The sequence below is a fragment of the Anolis carolinensis genome, chromosome 2 (assembly GCF_035594765.1).
Source record: "Anolis carolinensis isolate JA03-04 chromosome 2, rAnoCar3.1.pri, whole genome shotgun sequence".
In the NCBI taxonomy this organism is placed as follows: Eukaryota; Metazoa; Chordata; class Lepidosauria; order Squamata; family Dactyloidae; genus Anolis; species Anolis carolinensis.
Window position 1 is genome coordinate 158,071,854 of NC_085842.1, and position 25,138 is coordinate 158,096,991.

Sequence of the window (25,138 nt, forward strand, 5' to 3'; positions counted from 1 at the left end):
TTTATTATACTTTATTTTTAAACAGGGAGATTGAATTTTATATTTTCATTCCAGTTCTATCAAAACAGTTTTTATTTAGAAATGTTTTTATACTGACTATAATACCTAAAGAAGCAAATCCAATCTGATCTTGGGAACTAAGCTGGGCTAGCCATGGTATGTATTTGAATGGGAGTCTGCAAACAAATTCCAAGTACTTTATATACAGTTTAGAGGAAGCAAATGACAAAATCACCTTTGACTATTACTTGCCTAAGAAAACCCTGTGAAATTCATAGTCATCATGAGTCAACAGGCAACTTAAAGACATATACACACATATATATGCTAGGAAAAAACAGCTTTTCAAAATCCTTGAAAGACTAAATAAAATAAATCGTCTCTCTCTGTCAGTCTATGGAAAGCACCCAAGATAGCCAGATGCCTAGGAACCCGCCTTGCTCATCATCTTTGTGGCTTTAATGTGAATGAAGGCTGGTTCTAGTCCATGTGACTCCATGGCAGATGCAAGATACTCACGGGGTAGATTGGCAAAAAAAAGTTGTTTTAGCAGCTCGGTCTCTTCATCTGGATCAAGTGAGGATGATCCAAAAATGTCCCCTTCTGGCCAAACCTCCCTTAGAAAACAAAATGAAAATTAAAGAATTGGCTCCTTTACAGGTAGTATCTCCTTTACCTCTCACCTATCATCAAGCAATGAGTGATATAAGCAAAATGAAAAATATATGCATAATGTGGACACACGCACAAAAGTGTAACACTGATCAATAGCAGGTGTCCAGCAAATATTACTACTCTTGCCTTTTATATATTCATTCCAATTTTCCTTATAAATTTAGAAGTTAAATTACATAAACAGTCAGCCCTCCACATTTGTTGGGGCTAGGGGAAAAGGGATTCCTGCAAAAATGACAAAATACAAATAAAAACACTATTCTTTAACCTGATAGATTCTTTCTAGGTATCACTCCTTAACCTTGACTGTATGGTAAACGTCTGGTGGAACTTGGTAACAATTGCACTGGAGGACCTAGAAATGCCTAGAAAGAACATTTCTGATCAAATCCATAAAAGTCAAACCCACAATTGTGGTGGACTAACAGAAGCAAAGAAATAGGCCTGTATAAAGCTAGCACTCTTTGCTATGACTTAAGATGTGGGGACCATATCATGGCTATCCTCCCTTACACTATGCATACATGTACTGGTCTACTTAATCACAAGAAGCCATGTAAAAACTATCTGAAATACTTTTAAAATGGCCCTTCTTTTAACAACTAATATGTTTGGGTTTAAGATTTTAGATCACTTAACTTCTTAAATATAAATGTCCAATTTATTCTGACCCTTTATTTTAATATTTTGAGTGCACAAGGACGGGCTACAGCTCCCTCCAGATTCCATCAGAGCAGAACATGTAGAGAAACCAAGTTAAGTGGGTTTTCCATCTGAGCTGTTGCACTGTTTGCATTTATAAAAACAAAGTATTTTATTTCTACCTTATTCAAGTCCAATCCAAAGTTTTAGATATTCATTAGAAGGAATCCTGCATACTAGAAGCAGTTTATAACCCAGCAATTTTTAATCCACAAAATGTTGAAATGGTGATGCCCCCGGAAACTGCATTCTTACCGTGCTGAGCGCAAGAGGGAAAGTGCTTCGGGACCTCGACCAGCCAGGAGACTGTCTTGGATCCGCACCATGGCTTCAGCTCGCTGCTCCTCCAGTGGAACTTCTGATGCAGCATCAAAAGGGACAACATCTTCTGGAAGAGGCTCAGAATTCTGGCAGAGAAAGGAAGTGCTCTGTGAATTTCTATGTGGGCAGTTAGAAGTTTTTAGAGAAAATTTCAATGCAAGTAAAAAACGTTTTCTGGCATTTTCTACAAATGTTCATGTAATCACAGGTGCATATTAAAAAGATAAAATGCCCTTTGCAAAGAAGCCCCCACCGCTCGACTTTAAAGGAATCCAAAATGCAACACCATAAATTCACTGTCCCCATTTATCCCCTGCATACTATTTTCTTTTGCTTGCATTCCATACAACAACCTTTTTTCAAATCTTCTGAGATGAAAGTGATGGTAATGATGATGATATTTATTTATAGCAGCACAAGAACTGGATTTTGGGAGAAGAGACTGTAGCTCAGTGGAAGTGAATAAGTTCAGCCCCTGCCAGTTTCAGATAGAGGTGAAAAAATCTTCTAAATTCTTGGAAAATCCTTTCTAGTCAGCCTAGACAGTAGTGAGCTAGACAGACCTGCGGTCTGCAAGGCCAGGTTCCTGTGGTCCATTATCTTGCAAGCTGGAGAATTCAACAAAGGACAAAAACTCTGACACACTCAAGACAGCTATTCTTCCCCCACTTTGAAACAACTAGAAAACAGACCATGTTGTTCTACCTCCAGGGCCAAGCCCAAAAGTCCTTCCTTCACTACAGCATTATCCTACCTTTATACATTTACTGATTTGATCGACCAGCCGTGGCCACATCTCCTCCAATTCTTCAGAAGTACGGATCTGCACATCCGAACCAGCAGGTCGAGTCTGGCGCTTCTTCCTCTTGACCTTTTTGCTCTGCAGCAATACAAGCCACAGTGTTTTTGAGCCAGCTTTTGAGGAAAAGGGAAAGTTGATACATAAGCGTAGCATCTACAGAATATTTGATCCATAGGTGCTGTCATTTGGGGAGGGGTGACAAAGCAGCCCAAGGCTTGAAGGAGCATCCATTGCAAAGTAAACAGTCTTTAGGTTCACCAGAGTATAAACTGGAGAGGACTCCTGAACCCTTAATGGCTCTATAGAAGACGGATTTTCAACAGGTGTTGAATGGCAGACAACAAGCAATAACAGATGAAACTCCAACTTCTACAAAATCATTAAAGGTACAAGGTTCTTCTACCGTTTCCACTCCAGCAACCTTACTAATCTCAGACTATAAAAGTATTGTGAAAAGTACAATTGCCTGTACTAGTTTCACCCAGAAAACTCTGCCAGCACAATCAGGATATGGATCTTGAGCAACATTCTGCAAGATGCACCTGGGAGCCCAAGAGGCCTTCGACCAGTACCTCACAGAGTACTTAGACTAGTCTCTGCTTTCAAATGTCAAGGAAAGCCATTTGTGTGTCACAGATTTTTCACTATTTTGGTAAACTGCCTTTAATTTTAATTGCATTAGCTTGGAAAGAACCTTCTTGCAATTATTCATTTTAAAAATGGTAACCTTACTAACTGTCCAGCTAGGTGCTGTTTTGAGGAGGAGCTAATCAGGTGGAAAAGCTGTAATATATTTCCCTCTAATCAAGATTTTTAAAAGAATATAAGACTTTATGATTATAAGTGACAATTATGACTTTTTTTCAGAAATTAAGATGGAAGTTCTCTTTGAATTTATTCTTGAAAGTCTATTTAAAAACATTTTTAAAATACAAGAACTTTTTAAAATGTGCTTATTTTGGAAGTTTTAAATTTTAGAACTTTAATAGAGAAAGACACAAAGGTATGAGGAAACTAGACTATAGGAAAGGGAAAACAATTCTGATTATTCAAAACCTGGCTCCTTGCCTTGCAAAATAGTCATCCTCCAGATTGTGTGGTAAAGTGATTCAAGTGTTGGAGCAGCATCAAGAAAACAGGTTCAGTTCTCCATGAAACTCCCCACAGGATATTGGGCTGATCTCTCTCTTTTTCATCTCTAACCATCAGCATAAACCATCAGCATAAACTTGTGATAAGGAGAATAGGGGAGGATAAGATCATAAGACTACCTTTAGCTCCTTGGACAAAGTGGGCAACAAAAGCTGGGTGTCCTTGGTTAAAAGGTTCTCAAGGGGATGCATGAAAATCTGGTGAGTGGAATAGATGGGCTTTGCCCCATACACCAAGATACCTGGACCACTAAGTTGTTCCTCCCTTTGCAAAATCTTTCGAGCATCTTCAAGAAAAGGTGAGTGGTCTCCACCAGATCTTTGAGAAACGACCGAGGCTGCTTTGTCTCGTCAAACTTACGGAAGAGGGTGAGGAACAGCTCACGATATTCCATCATGTAGAAAATGTTATCTGAGGGAAGAAGGAAGTAGATTAGTTACATTACTGTTTTGTAAGAATAAAGAATAGGGATTGGAAGGACAGGTTTCTCCTGAAAACACATCTGATTCTTCTGAGTGGGTCATCAACGTTCCTGTCCATTTTCTATCTTATTAGTAAGGAAATCCTATCCATTCTCTTCAGAGAGATTGGTGATCCTTGCTGCACTGATATGTTTAAGAGGACCTATCCATTCAAACATACATGGTCCTTAGTCTTCAGCTGAGAAACATAGCAGATTAAACCAGCACTTGAGAAAACTAACTGGTTCCTAATACTCATTCAGAGGTGAAGGATAGATGCTCCCAGGATCAGGCTAACAAGGCCTAGGAAAAGGACCTTGTTGCATTACTCAGAGTTTTTCTGGGGAACACATATGGTAAGATAGCGGGACAAAACTTTTCAAATGCCTTTAAATTCGTAGTGTGTATGTGTGTCCAAGCCACCTATTGACTTAAAAACCTATGAATTTCATAGGGTTTTCTTAGGCAAGGAAAATTCAGAGATGGTTTAGTACTTCCTCCGAAATATAGCCCATGGCACCTGGGATTTGTTGGTGGTCTCCCATTCAAGTACTAAGCAAAGCTCACCAAGATGAGATAGGATATTTGGCATATTTCAAAAGTAACTAGAAAATATTGCTTGTTACACCAATAAAAAGGGTCAATTCCCACTTATTACATTATTTTTGAAATATGACTTTATTATGTCCTGTTTACAAAAAAAATCCCAAGCTTCTCACAAGTAGCTTTCCAATTCTGTTGAGGGCTGGCTCCTAACACTAACTGAAAATCTAAATCATTACCCAAGAAAATGAGTGCAGGAAATCCATTTTCCAGTTAGCTCAAAAGGTTAAAACTCTCACTTTTTAAAATATGGCTGCTGTGACGGATGGTTTCATCTTGCGAATGGTCCATTTCATGCATAGTCATCAGCAACTCCTGGTAGGCTTTGAGAGCCAGATGCATCCTGGAAGATAAAAACATGGGTGGACAAGAGGACAGAGTAACTTCAAATCCACACAGAGATGTGAGCGAAAGAGGTATTCCAAATCATATAATGCAAAGGAATAGGAAACTCACAAGACTATTTCACAGAATACTGGCTCTCACCTTCTAGACCAAGATGTTGCCTCTTTCTTATCCATAAGCAGCATTTCATAGTAGTTGGTTAGACTCTGTTCAATGAAGTGAAAGGTCCGGACCCCAACAGTCTCAGAAACCAGCTGAGGCTGGAAAGAGTAGGCCCGGTTGAAGGCCATGAAAAAAGCTATCGCCCACAAGTAATACGTCTCATCATGCTGCTGGGCTCTCTCTCTCATCAGGTGATCCTGGGGAATGGTGGGGCAGGAGATAAGAGAATAGGGATTTGTTTTCTTTTAACTGAGCCTCCTCCTCTTCATGTCTACATCCACTCTTGTGTACTTTGGCTTCTTCGGGAAAACTAGTATTTTCCCAGTTTTTACAATTCCACCTGAAACCTGACCTCACTTTTAGGTAAGAAAAACAAGCTGTTGAATCTGGAGCTTCCAGACTAGAGCCCCCACTTGGTTTGCTGGGTGTCATATTACCAGCAGCTGCCTGTGACTACAAACAAACCAGCAGCAACCATCTTCCCAGCAGCATCCATATCTGTGTTATGAAAGGACAAAGCTTCTTTCCTAGAGAAAGCTCACAACAAATTCTCCTTCAGCTATGCTAACACAACTCAAGTATTCCTGGTGATATTGAAAGCCACAGATGGTTGTGGAGCACAGTATGTAAGGAAGCTACTCTCCCTGTAAGAGATTATTTGGGGGGGGGGGGGGGGTGTTTCTATGTTCTGTCCAATACTAGGCCCAATACATTATACAGGGTTGCAGAATGATCTCTTGAGGAGATCTGGCTGCTAATACTAGCCTCAGGTCAGCATCAACAGAAAACATGACTATTCACACTTGCTTGCTGATCTGTGGGATTTGTTTTCTGTTTTGCTTGCTTGATCATCCCTTTGAGTTTTTTCAAAAAATTGCATATTTTAACAGACTACACTGTGCCCTAAGGTGGGACAGAAATCATATTCAGATTTAGTGCCAGCCCACCACAAGAGGAACTTAAATGTAGACAACAGACTATGAATAAAGATCAACCCTTGCTAGATAAGTGTACACCTTAATCCAAAAATAAACACCAACACTACTCTATATCTCCCTTTTCTAGTAGAGCTGTCAGTGAAAACGAAAGAGGGCTCCTATCCTAATAGTTGTGTGGAAGAGGGAATTTCAGCAGCTGTTGACTGTGAGGAAACCAGATAACAAGCAATCATAATCTTTTTTTTAAATCTTTTTTTATTGTTATTTTGTCATTTTATCCCACTCCCACCCTCCCACCCTCCCCTCCTTGTACATACACTTTATACAACAAACTACAGAAGTTACATTTGAAATATCAATCTCAATCTTAATTTTTCCACTCCACATCTTAGTACATTCTCTAAATAGTTCTTAACTGGTTCCCACATCCCCTTGATTATTGCAATATTTTCAATTTTATCTATATTATTCCATTTGCAATTTGTGATTTCTACATTTAACATATCAACTATATACTTATACCAATTCGTCAGAGTCCATTTTGTTTTATCTTTCCAACCGCTCACTAAAACAATTTGTGCACATGCTATTAATTTGTCAATCATTTTTTCTTTTTGTATATTCTTCACTTCTGTTATCCTTGCATGTAGTACATTTCTATTAACTATTACTATTTGTAGATTTAGCATTCTATTGATTTCTCCTTCAATCATTCTCCAGTATTCTTGCACCCGATCGCACTCCCATATCATATGATTGAACACCCCTCTTTGTTCACAACCGTGCCAACACCTATCTTTCATCCCTGGTAAAAACCGTGAAAGTTGTGCAGGAGTTCTGTACCACAAGCAATCATAATCATCATCATCATCTTATTTGTATCTCCCAAAGGGACTCAGAGTGGCTCACTGGACACTCAAGGTGCAATACACAGATACAGAAAGTGCAGAAATAATAACATAAAACAGTAACAGCCAATATAAACATCACACATCATAAAACTCTCCTAGTTAGCAATATCTACTGAAATTCCCTCTTCTATACTGGCATTAAAAGTATAGGAGCTGTCTCCAGTTTTCACCCTGGCAACTTTATTCTCTAGTGACATTCATTCCCACATTTCCTCACAGGATGATTCTCACCTTGACTAGACACATGAGGCGATTATAACAGTTCTCCAGAAACTCCACACAGAACTCTTTCAGGAAGAACCGCACATTGAGGGCTGAGCGGCGACTGGTAGACTCACTATCATGGGCAAGTTGCCGCCTCTTTGGCACCCTACGGACTTCCTTGCCCAAATCGTGGCTATAGTTCTTCACCTGCGAATACAGATGAGATGAGAGGATGAGAAATGAGAGATTCCGACAAATCTGGTGAAAACATGCTGCACAATGAGAGCACTTATCGACTTATCTTTGCCCAAGCTAAAGACAATTGGCAGCCATTCAGGGCACCTCCTTTCCACAAGAAACATACCTCTTATACTATGCTTTAAATGTCATAAACCAGAGAATATTTGGGGAAAAACAAGCCAGAAAAGGGTAGCTAAGTTCCTTACAATGCAGCTGTGACGCTGAGAAATTTCAGTGGGAGTCATATTAAGCATGTGCAGAGTATGGGAAGGAGGGCTAAAGAAATCTAGCTCTAGACATTTCTGAAGATGGTCAGAGACTACAGAGTCTACTAAGAAGTTTAGTTCTGCTACAAATGAAACTATAAGGCCCTGAACTGTAACAAACAGCTAAGGTGTAAGGAAGCTCTTTGGTTCTATCAGTTTAAGAAGCAGACAAAATAAAAACAGAACAAGAACAAAAAATCAGTGTTAACAATAGTTTTATCTCCACATTGTCAAGCAGACACAACACACTAATTCTCCTAAAACAAATTGAGAAAAAGAAAAGCAAGAACTATTGTACACTGTATTATGTAAGCATTCCTCTTACATAGGTAAAGGTTTTTCCTGACATTAAATCAGTCGTGTCTGATTCTGGGGGTTGGTGCTCATCTCCATTTCTAAGCCAAAGGTCATATGACCGGCCTGACTGCATGGAGCGTCGTTACCTTCCCACTGAAGTGGTACCTATTGATCTACTCACATTTGCATGTTTTCGAACTGCTAGGTTGTCAGAAGCTGGGGATAATAGTGGGAGCTCACCCCGCTCCCCGGATTCGAACTGCCGACCTTTCAGCCAGCAAGCTCAGCAGCTCAGCAGTTTAACCCGCTACGCCACTGGGGGCTCCTTCCTCTTACATACTTTAAAAAAATATTTTGGGGCAGTTAATATATGAAAGCATATCTTGAACATTGTTTTCATTACTATAAAAGAATATTCCATAATTATTTTTCCATTTTTCCAAAAAGGAAAGGTTTAGAAGAAAAAACAGAGAAAAATTCTCCCTAAATTTTTCTGTTATCTCTCAGGCTTACACAACACTCTCTGACACTTATTATCTTTTCATTCCAACCCATGCCCTTCAGTCTATCTGGTACTAGAAAGTTGCCTCGTAGATCCCTCACAAACTGGAAATCAGTCCCCAGGGCAGACAATGCTATCTGGAGCCATAGATTTTAGAGCAAGTAGACCAAGCAGGTGGTGTGTCCACATACAGCACCCATTCTTCCCTGTTAGTGCTTTCCCAGCTCTATTCTAGGCAAGGCAAAGCCCCCAACTTGATTGACCTGGGCATGCAAAACACATTGCAACCACTCCCAGCAGTGGCATGAACTGACTTACGTTGTGTAGACTCTTATGCATCACCACATCTCTTTCTCCAATAGATTTCAAACCCTGGATGACATAGCACCCACCAAAACGAGAGTGTCTGAAGACAGGAGAAACAGACATTACTGGATTGGAAGTGGCTGTCAGAAAAACAGCATACAGAAGCAAAAGGACACAGGAAGGAACCAAAAACCATGGCCAGGTTCTTGGGCTCAACTATCTAGATTATTTCCATTGTCAGACAGAGGAGATAATATGTGATTCCCTATAGAGAACATCTGCAATCATTTCCTTTTCTGCCCATTTCCATTGGTTTTCCTTCCTAATTTCATCAACTTGGGCTGACATCACAGACAGAAAGTGGGATGAAGGAGAAACTCCCAATGGGCTGGATATCAATGTACCAAAACACTTTCACCTGCCTACTAAATTTGAGGGACCAAAAAGGCAGTAAAGCTGCAGAACTTCAAACAGGGCTTAAACACAGGAAGTGCAATTTTAATATGTGGACTAAAAGGAAGCAGGATCTGGGACAGCAGCAGGCAGCACTTATGTACCCAATCAACGCCATCCTTGATGTGGTATTTCCTCCCCACAACAAATCTCTTGTAGGCCATCTGGGGTCCCAGGCTCAGCTGAATGCAACAAATAAGTAATTGAAAAGACCTCCTTCTAAATGTCTCATTCTGTCCCCTGGTGGGGTGGTTTGTGAAATTCGGGAAGATGACAGCCTGCTTCATAATACAACTCCCTGACCTACTGCTCCGCTGGAGAACACGGTTCTTCTTCTCTGTTAATTCCTTCTGCCTCAGGATCTCCAACTCAGCTATATCTGTGACCCTCTCCTTGGCCGAACGACCTTGCCCAGTGGCTGCCAGCTGGTCTGGTTTCTGTCAGGATAAACACAAACTTTAGTATCTTCCTCCCTGACAAAGCTTTCTTCGTCAGCTCTCCAGAATCAAACATCCTAAAATAATGTCCTGCTACATAAGAACACTGTTTCCCCCCTTCTTCCACCCTTTGCATATTCAGTCTTGAATAACATTTGTAAAAACATTAAGAGTAGATTCCTTGTCAAAGTTTAGCAAAATCGGGACTACATCTCTGACAGTAGGCAGCCAAAGGCAATTTAAGCAAATATAATTGTAAGCACTATTCTGTACTTTTGTTTCTAGTGTGCAACACATGAAGGTCTACTAGCTTCAAAAGTGTTGTTCCCAGTTTTCAGTAGTTAACAACCAATGAGTCACTCATTTTTTATCCTCCCCCTACACTTGCTTTTTACAAGACAATTTTATTAGCAACACCACTTACATTCCTTCACGAATATATCAAATCATGCATTGGGTCACAGTTATCAGATATTAATATAATAATAATAATAAAAATAATAATGCTTTATTTATAACCTGCCCTATCTCCCCGAGGGGACTCAGGGCGGTTTCCAGCAAAATAACACAGTGGCAAACATTCAGTGCCATAACAAGTAATAAATTAAACCAATGGGTAAAACAGTATCAAGAATTATAAAATAACAACTTAAATAAACAAACATAATACATTTACTACATGACAAACTTTTTTAAAAAACTTAAAAATTGGATTTAAAATATTAATATTAAAGCTAAAATTGCATATAGCTTCTAATAAGCAAAGGTAGGTGTCCAACAAGCAAGCAAAGGTATATATAAAGATGTATTAATTTCACATTTCTCAGTGAAACTGTATTTTTCATTAGTACTTGACCAAATGTAAAGGATATGGGAGACAGCCTTCACAGTGGCTGCTTTCAGGCTATGGAAGAGAGGTCTAGTTAGCTCTGCCCTGCCTTTTTTCCACCAAAAGGCTAAGACAAATTGACTTGGCTAGCGGTTGACTGAATTTTAATCATACAGCAAAACAATGTTAATAGTAGTGTGCTATGTTTTTATCTTGTGCATTTACAATTATGTTTTGAATTGCTTTCAACTAAAATATATATTTAATTGTTTGAGGGTCAAAATTATGGATTCTGATATAACCTATGGATAAATTAACTATAATTCTGAGAAGAGGGGAAAGTCCCAGTGCTGCCTCAGGGGACCAGCCATCCCCACACAGGTTTTCAAAAAGGAGTGGCATTGTGGCAGAAAGAGTAGAGGGGATCAATGCTTCTCCCAAAATATGCTTCTTGCCTTTTGCCACTCTACTTAGAGAAGGGAATGGTTCCCTTTATTTATAAAAGCCAATGTACAGTATTATTATTGTGTATTCATTTCTATGCCGCTTTTTCCTATGGGTGGGATTCAAAGAGGTGTACAAAGATTTAAAAAACTCAAATGCATATACATCAATACATAAAACATCATAAGCCAATTTAAAGAAATAATCCAATTTGAATACCCCATAACTTGAACACACCATAATAACTTACAACAAATATCATTAAAATTTTCCCTAACCTCAGGCCACTTAGGTTATTTGAAAAAAAATAAGTATTCACACTGACCCATTCATAAATCAGCTTAGATTCTGATTAAAATTTCTAGAATTCTACACAACTATATACAGCACCTGCTATTGGTGTTTAATTGTTTTAAGCTTTCTATTGTAAATCACTGTTATGCCCCCCACCCCATGAAAGGGGAAACAACAAGTATAAATTCAGTTAATCAACCTTTCTTTGTTATCACTTCTCTTCTTACAGACACATCATTTATAATCCCACAAAGATTTCTAAGAATTTGTTTCGATAGACTGGCAGCCCAATAGGTCACAGTACAGCCATTCTCAGAAGCTCCAGACTTTACTTAAGTCAGCCAGCCCATCCCGCTTTGCCCCAGCTTTCTGCCTTTCTTACCTGGTCTCGGAACATAAGGGAAATGATCTCCAAGACATGTAGGCTCCACTGTTGCTCACTCTGGGAGCTGGCCAAGAATTTGAGCAAGTCATCCATGCCACTGATATGTATGGCCCACAGCACTCGGTCATGAGTGTTGGCATCATCATCAATGTTCTATGGGAGACAAATCATGCAGGTCTGAGCAAGAGGGGACAAGGTTTCTCAGACTCAAGAAGCTTCTTCCAACGAGAAAGAGAAAAAGAACCCATTAAGCCTCATAGGGCAATGATAGATAGGTTTTAGGCTTTATTGATATTGGAATAGCTCTGGACTTTGATTTTTGGATTATGTGATTTTAATGTTTAAATTAGTATGTTTTTAACTCTATGTTTTAATGTTAATGTTATTGAGTTTTTATGATTCAATCGATAGTTGTATTTTATTATTGCTGTCTAGGCATTGAATTTTGTCATAATATGTTTGGAAACCACTTTGAGTCCCCCATCTGAGGTGAGAAAAGCGATATACAAGTGAAGTGAAGTAAATAAATAAATAAATAAATTCAACCTTTAATATTGCACTAGAATTCTGCAAAAGTGAAAAACAGCAGTGTTTCAAAAACTGAGGAATACAGTGATTCTGAGGACACATTCTGCTCAGAAGTTCATTTTTATACACCCACCTGTTTTCTTTATACTTTCCTTAATTTCAGCAGTTTATTTCAGAGGATAAGGAGATGGGTTACTATTGTTTTAAACCCCTCACTCCTATGGTTAATAGTACTTTTATGTGAGAGAAATATTCTCCAGCAACCATTTCCAAATTGCCATTACAACAAAATCTAAGGTTCTACATGACTATATTATGGTCCTTTCTTCCCTACTAAAAAGAAATACTTTTTAAAGGGCTGCAGTAGGAAGTGCATTCTAAGCAGGGTGGCAAGTGAGGTGCCCCACTGACATTTGTGGATGAGCATGAAAATCAATAACTTCCAAGATTCTTAGGCCAGAGACTTGCTGGAGGATTATGGCAGGTAACTAGGTGGCCCAACTTAGTGAAGACTGAGCCAGTACATTCTCCCATCTGCAACAAGGGAAAAATAAGATGGTGGTTTGTTGACTGCCAAAGTGGATGACACAATATAGATACAAGAGTTTGAATCTACAGGTCCTTGTTCTTTCATAGATCTTGGCACAGCCCTAGACTGGCATCAATCTAGCCACAATCAAGTATCTTACACACGTACCTTCTCCTCATCAGGATCAGCTGGAATATGTAGCACATTGCGCACCAAAAGCAGGATGCGCTCAATGAGCAGGTTATCCTCCTCCTGACGCTGTTCCCAGTCCTGGAAACAAGAGAGAAGGAAGGGAAAGCTTACCATATAACAGATCCACTGGGTGCACAGGAAAGAGCTAGTTGGAGGGACTGGCTTTTGTCACTTGTCAGCCTTTAGCCTAAAACCCCGGGACATTTCATCCCCTTCTTCAACTGGACAAATCGTTCCAGGATAATTTTTCAGCCTAAGAACATCAAAGCCCCTTTGCACATAACAACAAGCCAAGCTGTGATATGTTTTGCCACTCTAAATCTCTTTAAGAGGAAAAAAGCTACATACTACTACTACTACTACTACTACTAATAATAATAATAATAATAATAATGAACTCAGTCTTGCTGTTAACTCTAGCTCTGTCCCTATAAACAAAACATAGATTTGTCAGCCAAATGAAAACCACAAACATTTGGCTGATGAAATCCAACTTGTTTAAACTACAGCTAGTTGTTATATCTGAGTCCAGATTGGTAGATTGTCTCCCCAGCTACAAATAGAAGCTGACAAAAATAGTGAAGCTGACCACAGAAATAGAAGGAACAAACTGATTTTGTTTTGTTGTCTATTGGACACATAAATTGTGAATTTGCAGAGGAGGGGCAGCTAAAAAAGACACTTACCAGCTGAAGCAGGTTGTACAGTTTCTCACTCAGCACCCCAAATATCTTTTCATTGGCAAAGGCCTGTACGAAGGAAAGAAATTGTATTAGGAGAATGTGGTCTCAGAAAAGCAAAGTTGGTTAGATAATGTATTAGTACAAACACCAGAAAGAACCATGATTTTTCCACCATAATCCGCCCCATGTTGATCTTTGTGTTTCCATTATTCCATGATCCTTATGTTTGTCTTCTTCCCCTGAAGGATGTTAAACCATGATCTTTGGTCTGCAAATGGTAAAGCACTTCTACTAGGGAGCACTTTCACAACAGAGCACTACCCAGTGAAGCATAGTCTTACAGCTTCCTCTCCACTTAAAGGAGGACAGGAATAAGGAGAGTTGGGGGGGAAAGACAGAACATTGGCCACTCACTTCTTTGTAAGCCTGAAGGTAAGAGACAATTTGGAGAAAGTGATGACGGAAGCTGGCATCTTGGGGAAGTTTACCAAAGCAGAGGACAGCTGGTTGAGTAAGATTTACCATTAACCTTGGAATGGGAAAAGGAAAATAAAAATAAATAGAGGTTATGACAAATGTTCTGTAATAATTTCAAATCAAGTCAAATCATATCCTTGATGCTGTAAGGGTCACATGCTAGAACTCCTGGTTGGATGTTAAAGAACCAACAAATCTACTGGCTACTTGGCACTGTTGATGCAGAAAGAAGTAGTAAAATAAGGGGAGGGAACTGTACCTGTTCCACAGGCATGCAGGATAGATTCAGATACTTCCCCTTATTTTACAACTTCGGTCTTGTTGGTTCTTTCGCTTATTTCATTTTCACACAGAACAAATAATTTCATTTTTTTTCTTCATGTTTGGTGAGATTTCTGAAAACTGTGCAAAATATAAATTTTATGCAAAAACCAACACAATCCATGCTAATTGCTTTTTTTACACAAAATGTTTTTGTACAAATTACAATGGTTCTTGTGACTGTTCAAAATGACCCCCCCCCCCCCCCAAAGTCTTGTAGTGTTTTTTTCAAGGATAAGAACACGTGTGAGTTTTCTTGATCCCCATCCTTTAATCTGAGACAATGTGGAGCTAGCGTGAAACCAGTAAAGGAATACTTTCTTTGGAACTCTTAGTAAGGTCAAACAAATTCTTAGTTGAGGTGTGCATTTAAGACTTGTTCGCTTAAATCCGTGGTTCTCAACCTGTGGGTTCCCAGGTGTTTTGGCCTACAATTCCCAGAAATTCCAGCCAGTTTACCAGCTGTTAGGATTTCTGAGAGTTGAAGGACAAAACATCTGGGGACCCACAGGTTGAGAACCACCGACTTAGATCCTCAAAAGAAGGTAGATACAAAGAAATTGGATAAGGAGGCATTAGAATTCTGATTTCATTTACAAATAGTTCCTGAGTTACAGACATCTGACTTACAAAATTCAATTGTCACAGTGACAGAAAGTGAAATGAAATCTTCTTAACAGGGGCACAGACAGAAAAACAAATGCTACAAAGGTGTTAACCCTTCCCTATGTTATCCAAAACTAAAAAAAACAAAAACAAAAAACCTTTTGGCTGGAGTTACACTTAAAGTGTCCCAACTTACATACAAATTCAAGTTTAGAAGAAACCTGTAACCCAGGGACTGTCTGCATATCCTGTGTATTGATACTTCATGATCTGCTACTCAAATTCCACATTATTAAAATTATATACTGATTATAGTCAGTCACCCTCCTTCCCTGTCCCTAGATACCTGATAACAGCATCGAAAAGCTGTTTATCTTGAGGATACTGGACAATGACTGGGATCAGGTCGTTCTGTAGGATCTGAGCTGCCCCTAGCTGTTGCCGGATATCTCGAGTCTCATCTTCATGACGCAAGTAGCGGATCAGGTCCTTCACGCTCTCTGGAAGGATACGAACCAAATGGGTGAAACAATGAGCTGGTTGTGAAGGAAAATCGCACACTAGTGCACCATCAGTAGAAACAGACATTTCTATCTTGAAACAGATAGAATAATTTCTTTACTTATTTACATAAATTATATCCCACCTTTCTCTCAACATGATACTCAATGTGGTTCATAACTAAAGCTTTAAGACCATCAAAGCAAAAGAAAGCAACAGGAGGCTAAAAAGGCTGTTCTTAAAGCACCCTTCTAGTCACTCTCTTTTTTTATCTTCATGGCTTAATCAGCCCCACTTAACAAGCTGTAAAAAAAACACCTTAAGGGCCCTTATTCCCAGCATCCAAACTCACTTGCCCACCCTGGCAATCTCACCTAAGCAATCTGGTTCTTTGTGGTAAATGTCTCCTTCCAAGAAGCCGAGGGCACTGCACGTTGCCAAAAGTTCACAATTCATCATGTACAAGTCCATAAATCTCAGTCTGACTGAAAAAAAGAAGCCTGTGAGAAGAAGAGAGGTATTGGTGAGTTATGCAGGTTCTGGAGTACTCTGAAATAAGGGAATAACCATGATTAAACAAAATTGCGCCTGAAATAATGTCGCCTAAACCCGATGGCATAGTAGGAAAACGAAGTTTTTCCTGGCTTCACCTTAGTGGCAAATACTGGCAGTTCACAAGTTATGAACAAAATAGGTTCTTCTGTAAGTTTGTTCTTAAGTTCAATATGTATGTAAAAGGTACATTTTTTTGTACAATTCCAGTTACACACAAGCTTTGGATAGCATTGGGAAGAGTTACACCCTGTGGTATTTGTTTTGCTGCCTGTGCCCCTGTTCAGAAGATTTCACCTCACTTTCTATCCCTGTGACGTTAGGATTTTGAAAAAAATTTGCTTGTTGTGGAAACAAGGATTTGTGATACAGCTTCAGTGGAGACGCTTTCCCCCCATGATAACTCTTTGAGGAGTTGACTTCTCCTCAGAGGGGGAGATTTATCTCACTTCCTGTTATCTCACCCCATTCTTAACTATGAGTAATTTATACTGTGGATGTTTGTACCTCAGCGACTGCCTGTACCCATATAGGGTGAGAAGAACTTGAGACTTCCAATTTGAAGACATGTCGACTGGGCCGCATGTAAAATTCAGTGAATGGCAGGTAAATAGCCAATGAATTCAATCTGGATTTTGTCCTGGCTTAAAAAAAAAACTATCCAAATTGCCAAATCAATTCTGGGTGTTGGTTTAAACACCTGAAGTGGCTCTTTTAACATTCAAATTAAAAGACAAGAGTTATCACCAGCACGACAAACTGGAATTAGCAATTTGATTATCCTTTGTTTTTCTTAAGCACTGAAATAATACAGTGCAGGACAAGGGGAAGCCCCATCATATGCTGTGAACTCAAGAGGGGAAACAAGACAAAATATAATTATCAACAGATGGATAATACACTGAATGTCTATAGAATGAAAATGTGTAAACTCTAACAATAGATAATATTGTTTGCAATAACATTCCTAGTTTCAATAATACCTGATTTTGTTTAATTGTTTTTAAAGCAGCATGTGAATGATGCAAATAATTACACGATGAAATAATTTTCTGCTTGCCACACAACTTTTGTGAGTGATGACCATTTTTGTCACCAAGAAGAAATGCCTTTCATTTTTAAAGTCACCAAACAAGACAAAGCATCTCTTTTGAGATTTTCTCAGGCTATAACTTGAATCAATGTTATGATGCTGCCACTGTATCAATATCCTGGGACTGTTACAACACATAGACACAGACCTGCTGCTCTTCCTCTGTTCAAATGCCCTTGTAAGCCAGTGGATAGAAAAAAGGCATGTGTACTTTCCCATTATGGCAGAACTTTCCAAACATTTTATGTTGGTGCTGCCCTATTCAGACATCATAAAATCACAGAATAGTAGAGTTGGAAGAGACCTCATGGGCCATCCAGTCCAACCCCCTGCCAAGAAGCAGGAAATCTCATTCAAAGCACCCCCGACAGATAGCCATCCAGCCTCTGCTTAAAAGCCTCCAAAGAAGGAGCCTCCACCATAGTCCGGGGGAGAGAGTTCCACTGCCGAACAGCTCTCACAGTGAGGAAGTTCTTCCTGATGTTCAGGTGGAATCTCATTTTATGACACAGCAATTCAGCTTTACTAGCAAACTAGAGATTAAACCATGCATGAGCAAACTTCAGCCCTCCAGCTGTTCTGGACTTCAACTCCCACAATTCCTAACAGATAGTAAGCTGGCTGGAATTTCTAGGAGTTTAAGTCCAAAACACCTGAAGGGCCTAAGTTTGCCCATGCCTGGGTTAAATCAACCCCTTCCAAGAAAAACGGATGCATATATCAATTGTAATAATGAAAAGTATGGGGATACACATATCTCATGAAAATATTTTATTTATATTTTAAAGAAAATATGATATTTTGAATATTTCACATAGACTCATTACATTTGTGCAACACTGCTACAAATATGCTGAAGTGTTGTGACACACAGTTTGGAAAGCTCTGCTCTACGGGAACAGAAGCAAGAAAACAGAATGTCACCAATGCCTAAAGACAATGGCTGGCTCCTAACTTCAGCCAAAATAATAAAAAAACCAGCTTGGTAAAATAAATCAAATTAGGCAAAACCTTTCATAGGATCCCAAGTATCTCGCCTACTCCCCCAGGTAGAAGAGGTCTTTCCGTTTTCTGTCCATAAACACTTAAGGGAGCAGAGCAGAAAACAACTGGTAGGATAAGATTTCCCAAGGGACCATAAATAACAAAGACACTTTTTGTAAGACTTTAGTCCAGGACAATTTATAAGCCTGAAGCCAGTACAGTACAGTACCAAGAAGCACATGATAGCATAAAGAAGCATATGACAACACAGCATGTAACATTCTATCCATTCAATACTCCTCTACATGTTGCATTTTACCTGCAAAAACTTTGAGTTCCAACAACCTTCATGCATTCAAACTCCTTACACATGTGTCTTTGAGAGTGTTCCAGAACCTTGGATGGTTGTGAGAGACAGACAACCAAGCAGGACTGAAGACTCACAGGTCTGATGAGAGCTAGCAAAGCCTGACTCCTAAAAGAAGGAGCGGATTTGCTTTCTCCACCCACTCATTGTCAAGGCAGCCCCCTCCCCGGAATTACTTCATTCACACAGCTTCAAAGAAGATAACATAACCTGGTTTATATAACCAGCCCACTTACCCAGAGTGCTGTAGAGTTCTAACCTACTTTTTTGCAGTCAAGGAGGCTATGATAACCTAGGTCACTAGGCAAGGAGGGGGGAGACAAATAGCAAGCAGAATACTTTAGAAAAAAATCAATCCTTAAAGCCCAGGTCAATTTATCCAACTATCAATATGACTACTATACACTAACGTATATAAAAAAATAAGGAACCATCCCTTTCACTGAGTAGACCGGCAAAAGACAAGAGCAAGGAACATTCTACCCTTTCCATCATGGTGCTGTTCCTCGATTTTGTTGAATGTCTGGGCGGAGAAATGGCAGGGTGATTGGCCTCCTGACTTTCCACCTCATAGAATGACACTCAACTTATCCAGGTCATATCAAAATCCATAATTTTGAAACCCAAAATCTGCCTTTGACTTATACATGTAGTTGCAATATCATGAATTTATGCATGTAATATCTGAAGGGTCACTCAGAGGTTTGTTTGTTTTTTTGTTGGCATAAAATATCAAATACCTATTTTATACTAGATTCTGCAGAACAAGGCAAGTTCCACCAAGCTGTATATTCAAATAATTGTGTAATCTTTGTTGTCGCATGCCTTCAACAACAATGCATAGTCTCTCCATAAGCTGTCTCCAACTTATGGAGAACCTCTACATTTTTCTTGGCCCGATTTGTTCTGAGGGGGTTTGCCTTTGCCTTCCTCTTAGGCTGAAGGACTTCCCCAAAGTCATCCAGTTGATTTCTATGACTGAACAAGTATTCAAACCCTGATCTCCAGAGTCATAGGCCAACATTCAAATCACTACATCACACTGGCTCTCATGTAGTCTTCTATTTTGGAATTTTCACAAAAACTTGCCTAACAGAAACATGCTTAATTTCACATTTCTATTAAAAAGAAAGTGCTCAAGTCACCCTGCAGCATGGAAACCAATTGGAACAGTTGTGTCTTTGCACCTTTTCTAAAAACAGTGAAAGTAGGAACTGATTGCAACTATGAAGGGAACCTGGGGCCTATTCTTTTAGTATAAATAATACATTTTATTGTCCGTCTTTCAGCTCCTTTCTCACATGCCCATGAAGTGGGTCTACATAGCTAACAGAATTCTCACAAGGGTTTCTTCTGAAAATCTCAATGCCTAGACGGGCTCATAAAGCAAGAAACAGACACGGAAAAGCTCTGCAGCACCACATTAGCTGTGAAGACAACCTCTGTAAGAGCTGTTCCATACAGTAAGAGTCAACAAAGACATGTTAGCCAAAAGCTGCACATACAATAGGTACACAACCCAGGATCAAGGCAAAATTTAGAAGTATCCAGGTTCATCAGCAACAGCCAGGGTCACCAGTGACTGCAGTCCATATCTTGCAGTCCATATCGAAAGCACCCAAGTTACTCACCCCTGGTTAAGAATTATTGCATCTTCAGGATAAACTCCACTTCTCTAAGTCAGTGACAAACACTTCCTTACCTATTAGGTTAAGTTGAGCTTAATACTGATGCCACCTTGCTGCAAACATCTGCATAGCCTATCCTTGAGTTTCACATAGACAGTAATTTATATCCAAGCCTTATTCCCTCAAAATAAAAACACTTGGAGAAAAGGAGATTTCAACTGAACATTAGGGAGAACTTCCTAACTGTAAGAGCTGTTCAGCAGTGGAACTCTCTGCCTCAGTGTGTGGAGGAGGCTCCTTCTTTGGAGATTTCTTTGGAGACATGTGGTGGAACCTCCTTCTTTGGAGGCTAGGTGACATCTGTCAGGGGTACTTTGATTGTGCTTTTCCTGCATGGCAGGGATGGCCTAGATAGCCCATGTGGTCTCTTCCAACTCTATGATTCTATGAAGTGTGCTAATGCCACCTCATATCTTCACTGTTCTGCTTATTTTCTAGGATTTTTGGTCATGTGGAGACTCTACAGAGGGCTTCATAGTGAGGAGAACCAAAGAAGCAACATAGATTTAATATACATGTAGTTGTTTATTCGTTCAGTCGCTTCTGACTCTTTGTAACCTCTTCTTCCTTAAGGCTATTTAACACCTTATGAGTCCACGCAGTTATTCCCCCTTAGCAAGATGTTAACAGCAGATGTGATAGAATAAAGCTGGTGTCCTCTGTCAGTCCCTTCTTGAATGACCAAAGAAAAGTTGCAGAACTTGTCCACAGTGAGTTAGTGTGTGTGTACAAAAATGGCCAACACAAATTTTGCTGCCTCAAATGTTAGTCCCGTTTCTGGGTCTATTTTGACCTGATTCCAAAAATTGCAACCGTTCTCCCCCTTCAGCTATTTTTTGAGGTACAGAGCATGTGGTAAATAGCAATTGCCACCACCTCGCCCATAGAAAACCGTGATGATCATATCTAAGAAACTAGAACTTCTGCGATTCATCCAATGCAATTTTCTGAATCAGCACCCCAAATAACCCCAGGAACAAGCCTTAAAACCAAAGCACCCAAGATTTTTTCCTGTTGGGCTGTGTAATCCAATGCATATATGGAGAAGATAATGCTCCTTTTTTGATAAAGCTAGTGCCTCACAGTAGATTGCCATACTAAACCGGTTGTTCATGTATATGCAGATAATCTTGATATCTTGCATTGCCCAAGAGTCACCAGTTATCTGAGGTGAACTGAAATACATTATCACTTTACTATCGAGAACAGCTGCTTCTAGTAAAAGAAGAATTTTAAATGCTCTCTGTCTGACTCAATAGTATTGCCCTTTGATTTTGAAATAGAAGAGGCTGTTTGAAACAAAAGAGGCTGTAAGGATCAAATCAGCCTGTAAGTCATGCTACTTAATCCTAGCGGTGTTTGAGCTCAAATATGATTCCCAAAATGTTCCCAGAGTTGACCTGGAGGACCTAGCAAATTATCATAGAGGATATCTCCCTAGGTCCTCTAGAGCAACCCTATGGTATGCTGGCACTGAAAGTCTGGTAATTAATGATTTTTAGTCATAGTAAAAGTTAGGTTTTTCCCCTGACATTAAGTCTAGTTGTGTCTGACCCTGGGGGTTGGTGCTCATCTCCATTTCTAAGCTGAAGAGCCGGTGTTGTCCGTAGACACCTCCAAGGTCATGTGGCCGGCATAACTGATTGTAGCGCCATTACCTTCCCGCCAGAGCGGTACCTATTGATCTACTCACATTTGCATGTTTTCGAAATTCTAAGTTCACAAAAGCTGGGGCTAACAGTGGGAGCTCACCCTACTCCCCAGATTTGAAACGCCAACCTTTCGGTCGGCAATTTCAGCTCAGTGGTTTAACCTGCTGCACCACCAGGGGGTCCTGTTCAGTTATATCCTTCTTTAATAACAGTTTGACTAAGGATGTGTCCCCTATAGATAAAGGGATCTTGATACAAATATTATTACCAATATGTGGGTAAAGACCAAACAGAGAAAAGGATGACTATCATGGTGTAATCTAAAGATTATTTTAAGAATATAAAGAAAACCAAAGAAGATTGGTTTTTGTTGGTGGAGGAAAAATAAAGAAATAAGCTAACAAAATGCCTTTAATCTCTCAGCTTCAATTTCTGTAACATAGCTAGTAGGCTTGCTCAAATAATTCGTTTTCCCCGTTTACCGTTATTGATTCGTTTTTTTCGGATTTTTTGAATCAATATTGAATCTTGGCTGTCCACACGCCTGGATATCGCGGTTTCGAACCGCGATTGGCCGTTTTCCGTAATGGCGCCTTTTTTTTCGTTTTTAAAAAATGCTTTGTCAAATCATCCAAACTTTTTTAAGTCCACTGGGGCAATCTAGTGTGTTGTTTGCCCCTTGTAGCCAATCAGAGAGCACGTTTAACCAGGGGGAGGGGCTGGTAGGACGTGCTTAATGAAAACAGCGTGCACACGCCTCGTGGCTCAGTCGCACTGGGACTTTTGGAGAGGGTGGAAGGGTAGAGATTCATTGGTGTAGGCAGGCAGGAAACATTGCTGCGTCACAGCATGGCTGTGTGAAGACCAGGACAGGAGAAAAGGTGGGGTGGTCTGTGGCTGAGTTTGGTGGTGTGGGTCTTAGGTCTTTCTATTTCTTTTGTTGTTGCAAACTTGCAAAGGGCTGTCCTGTGGGTGTTTTTCCTGTTCAAAATACAACTCCTTTTGGGGAAAGAAAAGCTTGCCTTTGTGCCTTGCCTTCTTTGTGTGTGTGTCTGCCAGGGACGCTTTGAAAAAGAGTTGCATATCCCATCCAGTTCAAAATACAACTCCTTTTGGGGAAAGGAAAGCCTGCCTTTCTGCCTTGCCTTGTGTGTGTGTCTGCAGGGACGCTTTGAAAAAGAGTTGCATATCCCATCCACTTCAAAATACAACTCCTTTTGGGGAAAGGAAAGCCTGCCTTTCTGCCTTGCCTTGTGTGTGTGTCTGCAGGGACGCTTTGAAAAAGAGTTGCATATCCCATCCACTTCAAAATACAACTCCTTTTGGGGAAAGGAAAGCCTGCCTTTCTGCCTTGCCTTGTGTGTGTGTCTGCAGGGACGCTTTGAAAAAGAGTTGCATATCCCATCCACTTCAAAATACAACTCCTTTTGGGGAAAGGAAAGCCTGCCTTTCTGCCTTGCCTTGTGTGTGTGTCTGCAGGGACGCTTTGAAAAAGAGTTGCATATCCCATCCACTTCAAAATACAACTCCCTTTGGGGAAAGGAAAGCCTGCCTTTCTGCCTTGCCTTGTGTGTGTGTCTGCAGGGACGCTTTGAAAAAGAGTTGCATATCCCATCCACTTCAAAATACAACTCCCTTTGGGGAAAGGAAAGCCTGCCTTTCTGCCTTGCCTTGTGTGTGTGTCTGCAGGGACGCTTTGAAAAAGAGTTGCATATCCCATCCACTTCAAAATACAACTCCCTTTGGGGAAAGGAAAGCCTGCCTTTGTGGCTTGCCTTGTGTGTGTGTCTGCAGGGACGCTTTGAAAAAGAGTTGCATATCCCATCCAGTTCAAAATACAACTCCTTTTGGGGAAAGGAAAGCCTGCCTTTCTGCCTTGCCTTGTGTGTGTGTCTGCAGGGACGCTTTGAAAAAGAGTTGCATATCCCATCCACTTCAAAATACAACTCCCTTTGGGGAAAGGAAAGCCTGCCTTTCTGCCTTGCCTTGTGTGTGTGTCTGCAGGGACGCTTTGAAAAAGAGTTGCATATCCCATCCACTTCAAAATACAACTCCCTTTGGGGAAAGGAAAGCCTGCCTTTCTGCCTTGCCTTGTGTGTGTGTCTGCAGGGACGCTTTGAAAAAGAGTTGCATATCCCATCCACTTCAAAATACAACTCCCTTTGGGGAAAGGAAAGCCTGCCTTTGTGGCTTGCCTTGTGTGTGTGTCTGCAGGGACGCTTTGAAAAAGAGTTGCATATCCCATCCAGTTCAAAATACAACTCCTTTTGGGGAAAGGAAAGCCTGCCTTTCTGCCTTGCCTTGTGTGTGTGTCTGCAGGGACGCTTTGAAAAAGAGTTGCATATCCCATCCACTTCAAAATACAACTCCCTTTGGGGAAAGGAAAGCCTGCCTTTCTGCCTTGCCTTGTGTGTGTGTCTGCAGGGACGCTTTGAAAAAGAGTTGCATATCCCATCCACTTCAAAATACAACTCCCTTTGGGGAAAGGAAAGCCTGCCTTTCTGCCTTGCCTTGTGTGTGTGTCTGCAGGGACGCTTTGAAAAAGAGTTGCATATCCCATCCACTTCAAAATACAACTCCCTTTGGGGAAAGGAAAGCCTGCCTTTGTGGCTTGCCTTGTGTGTGTGTCTGCAGGGACGCTTTGAAAAAGAGTTGCATATCCCATCCAGTTCAAAATACAACTCCTTTTGGGGAAAGGAAAGCCTGCCTTTCTGCCTTGCCTTGTGTGTGTGTCTGCAGGGACGCTTTGAAAAAGAGTTGCATATCCCATCCACTTCAAAATACAACTCCCTTTGGGGAAAGGAAAGCCTGCCTTTCTGCCTTGCCTTGTGTGTGTGTCTGCAGGGACGCTTTGAAAAAGAGTTGCATATCCCATCCACTTCAAAATACAACTCCCTTTGGGGAAAGGAAAGCCTGCCTTTCTGCCTTGCCTTGTGTGTGTGTCTGCAGGGACGCTTTGAAAAAGAGTTGCATATCCCATCCACTTCAAAATACAACTCCTTTTGGGGAAAGGAAAGCCTGCCTTTCTGCCTTGCCTTGTGTGTGTGTCTGCAGGGACGCTTTGAAAAAGAGTTGCATATCCCATCCACTTCAAAATACAACTCCTTTTGGGGAAAGGAAAGCCTGCCTTTCTGCCTTGCCTTGTGTGTGTGTCTGCAGGGACGCTTTGAAAAAGAGTTGCATATCCCATCCACTTCAAAATACAACTCCCTTTGGGGAAAGGAAAGCCTGCCTTT

The 25,138-nt window shown here is 40.4% G+C and overlaps 1 protein-coding gene across 3 annotated transcripts in view; it reads right to left on the reverse strand.

Moving 5' to 3' along the window:
* The window catches only part of timeless (timeless circadian regulator), a 73,895-nt gene that overhangs the window by 18,381 nt on the left and 30,376 nt on the right, over positions 1-25,138 (reverse strand). For all 3 annotated transcript variants that reach the window (XM_016991216.2, XM_062970940.1, XM_062970938.1), the window contains exons 2-16: positions 15,941-16,066; positions 15,412-15,565; positions 14,076-14,190; positions 13,665-13,727; positions 12,955-13,056; positions 11,727-11,882; positions 9,644-9,777; positions 8,900-8,987; positions 7,304-7,483; positions 5,203-5,420; positions 4,956-5,059; positions 3,894-4,063; positions 2,453-2,578; positions 1,633-1,784; positions 520-617 (exon numbers count right to left, since the gene is read on the reverse strand). In XM_016991216.2, the coding sequence (XP_016846705.1) occupies positions 520-617; positions 1,633-1,784; positions 2,453-2,578; positions 3,894-4,063; positions 4,956-5,059; positions 5,203-5,420; positions 7,304-7,483; positions 8,900-8,987; positions 9,644-9,777; positions 11,727-11,882; positions 12,955-13,056; positions 13,665-13,727; positions 14,076-14,190; positions 15,412-15,565; positions 15,941-16,037 (1,957 nt within the window). In that variant the 5' untranslated portion in view covers positions 16,038-16,066. The remainder of the gene's footprint in view (positions 1-519; positions 618-1,632; positions 1,785-2,452; positions 2,579-3,893; positions 4,064-4,955; positions 5,060-5,202; positions 5,421-7,303; positions 7,484-8,899; positions 8,988-9,643; positions 9,778-11,726; positions 11,883-12,954; positions 13,057-13,664; positions 13,728-14,075; positions 14,191-15,411; positions 15,566-15,940; positions 16,067-25,138) is intronic.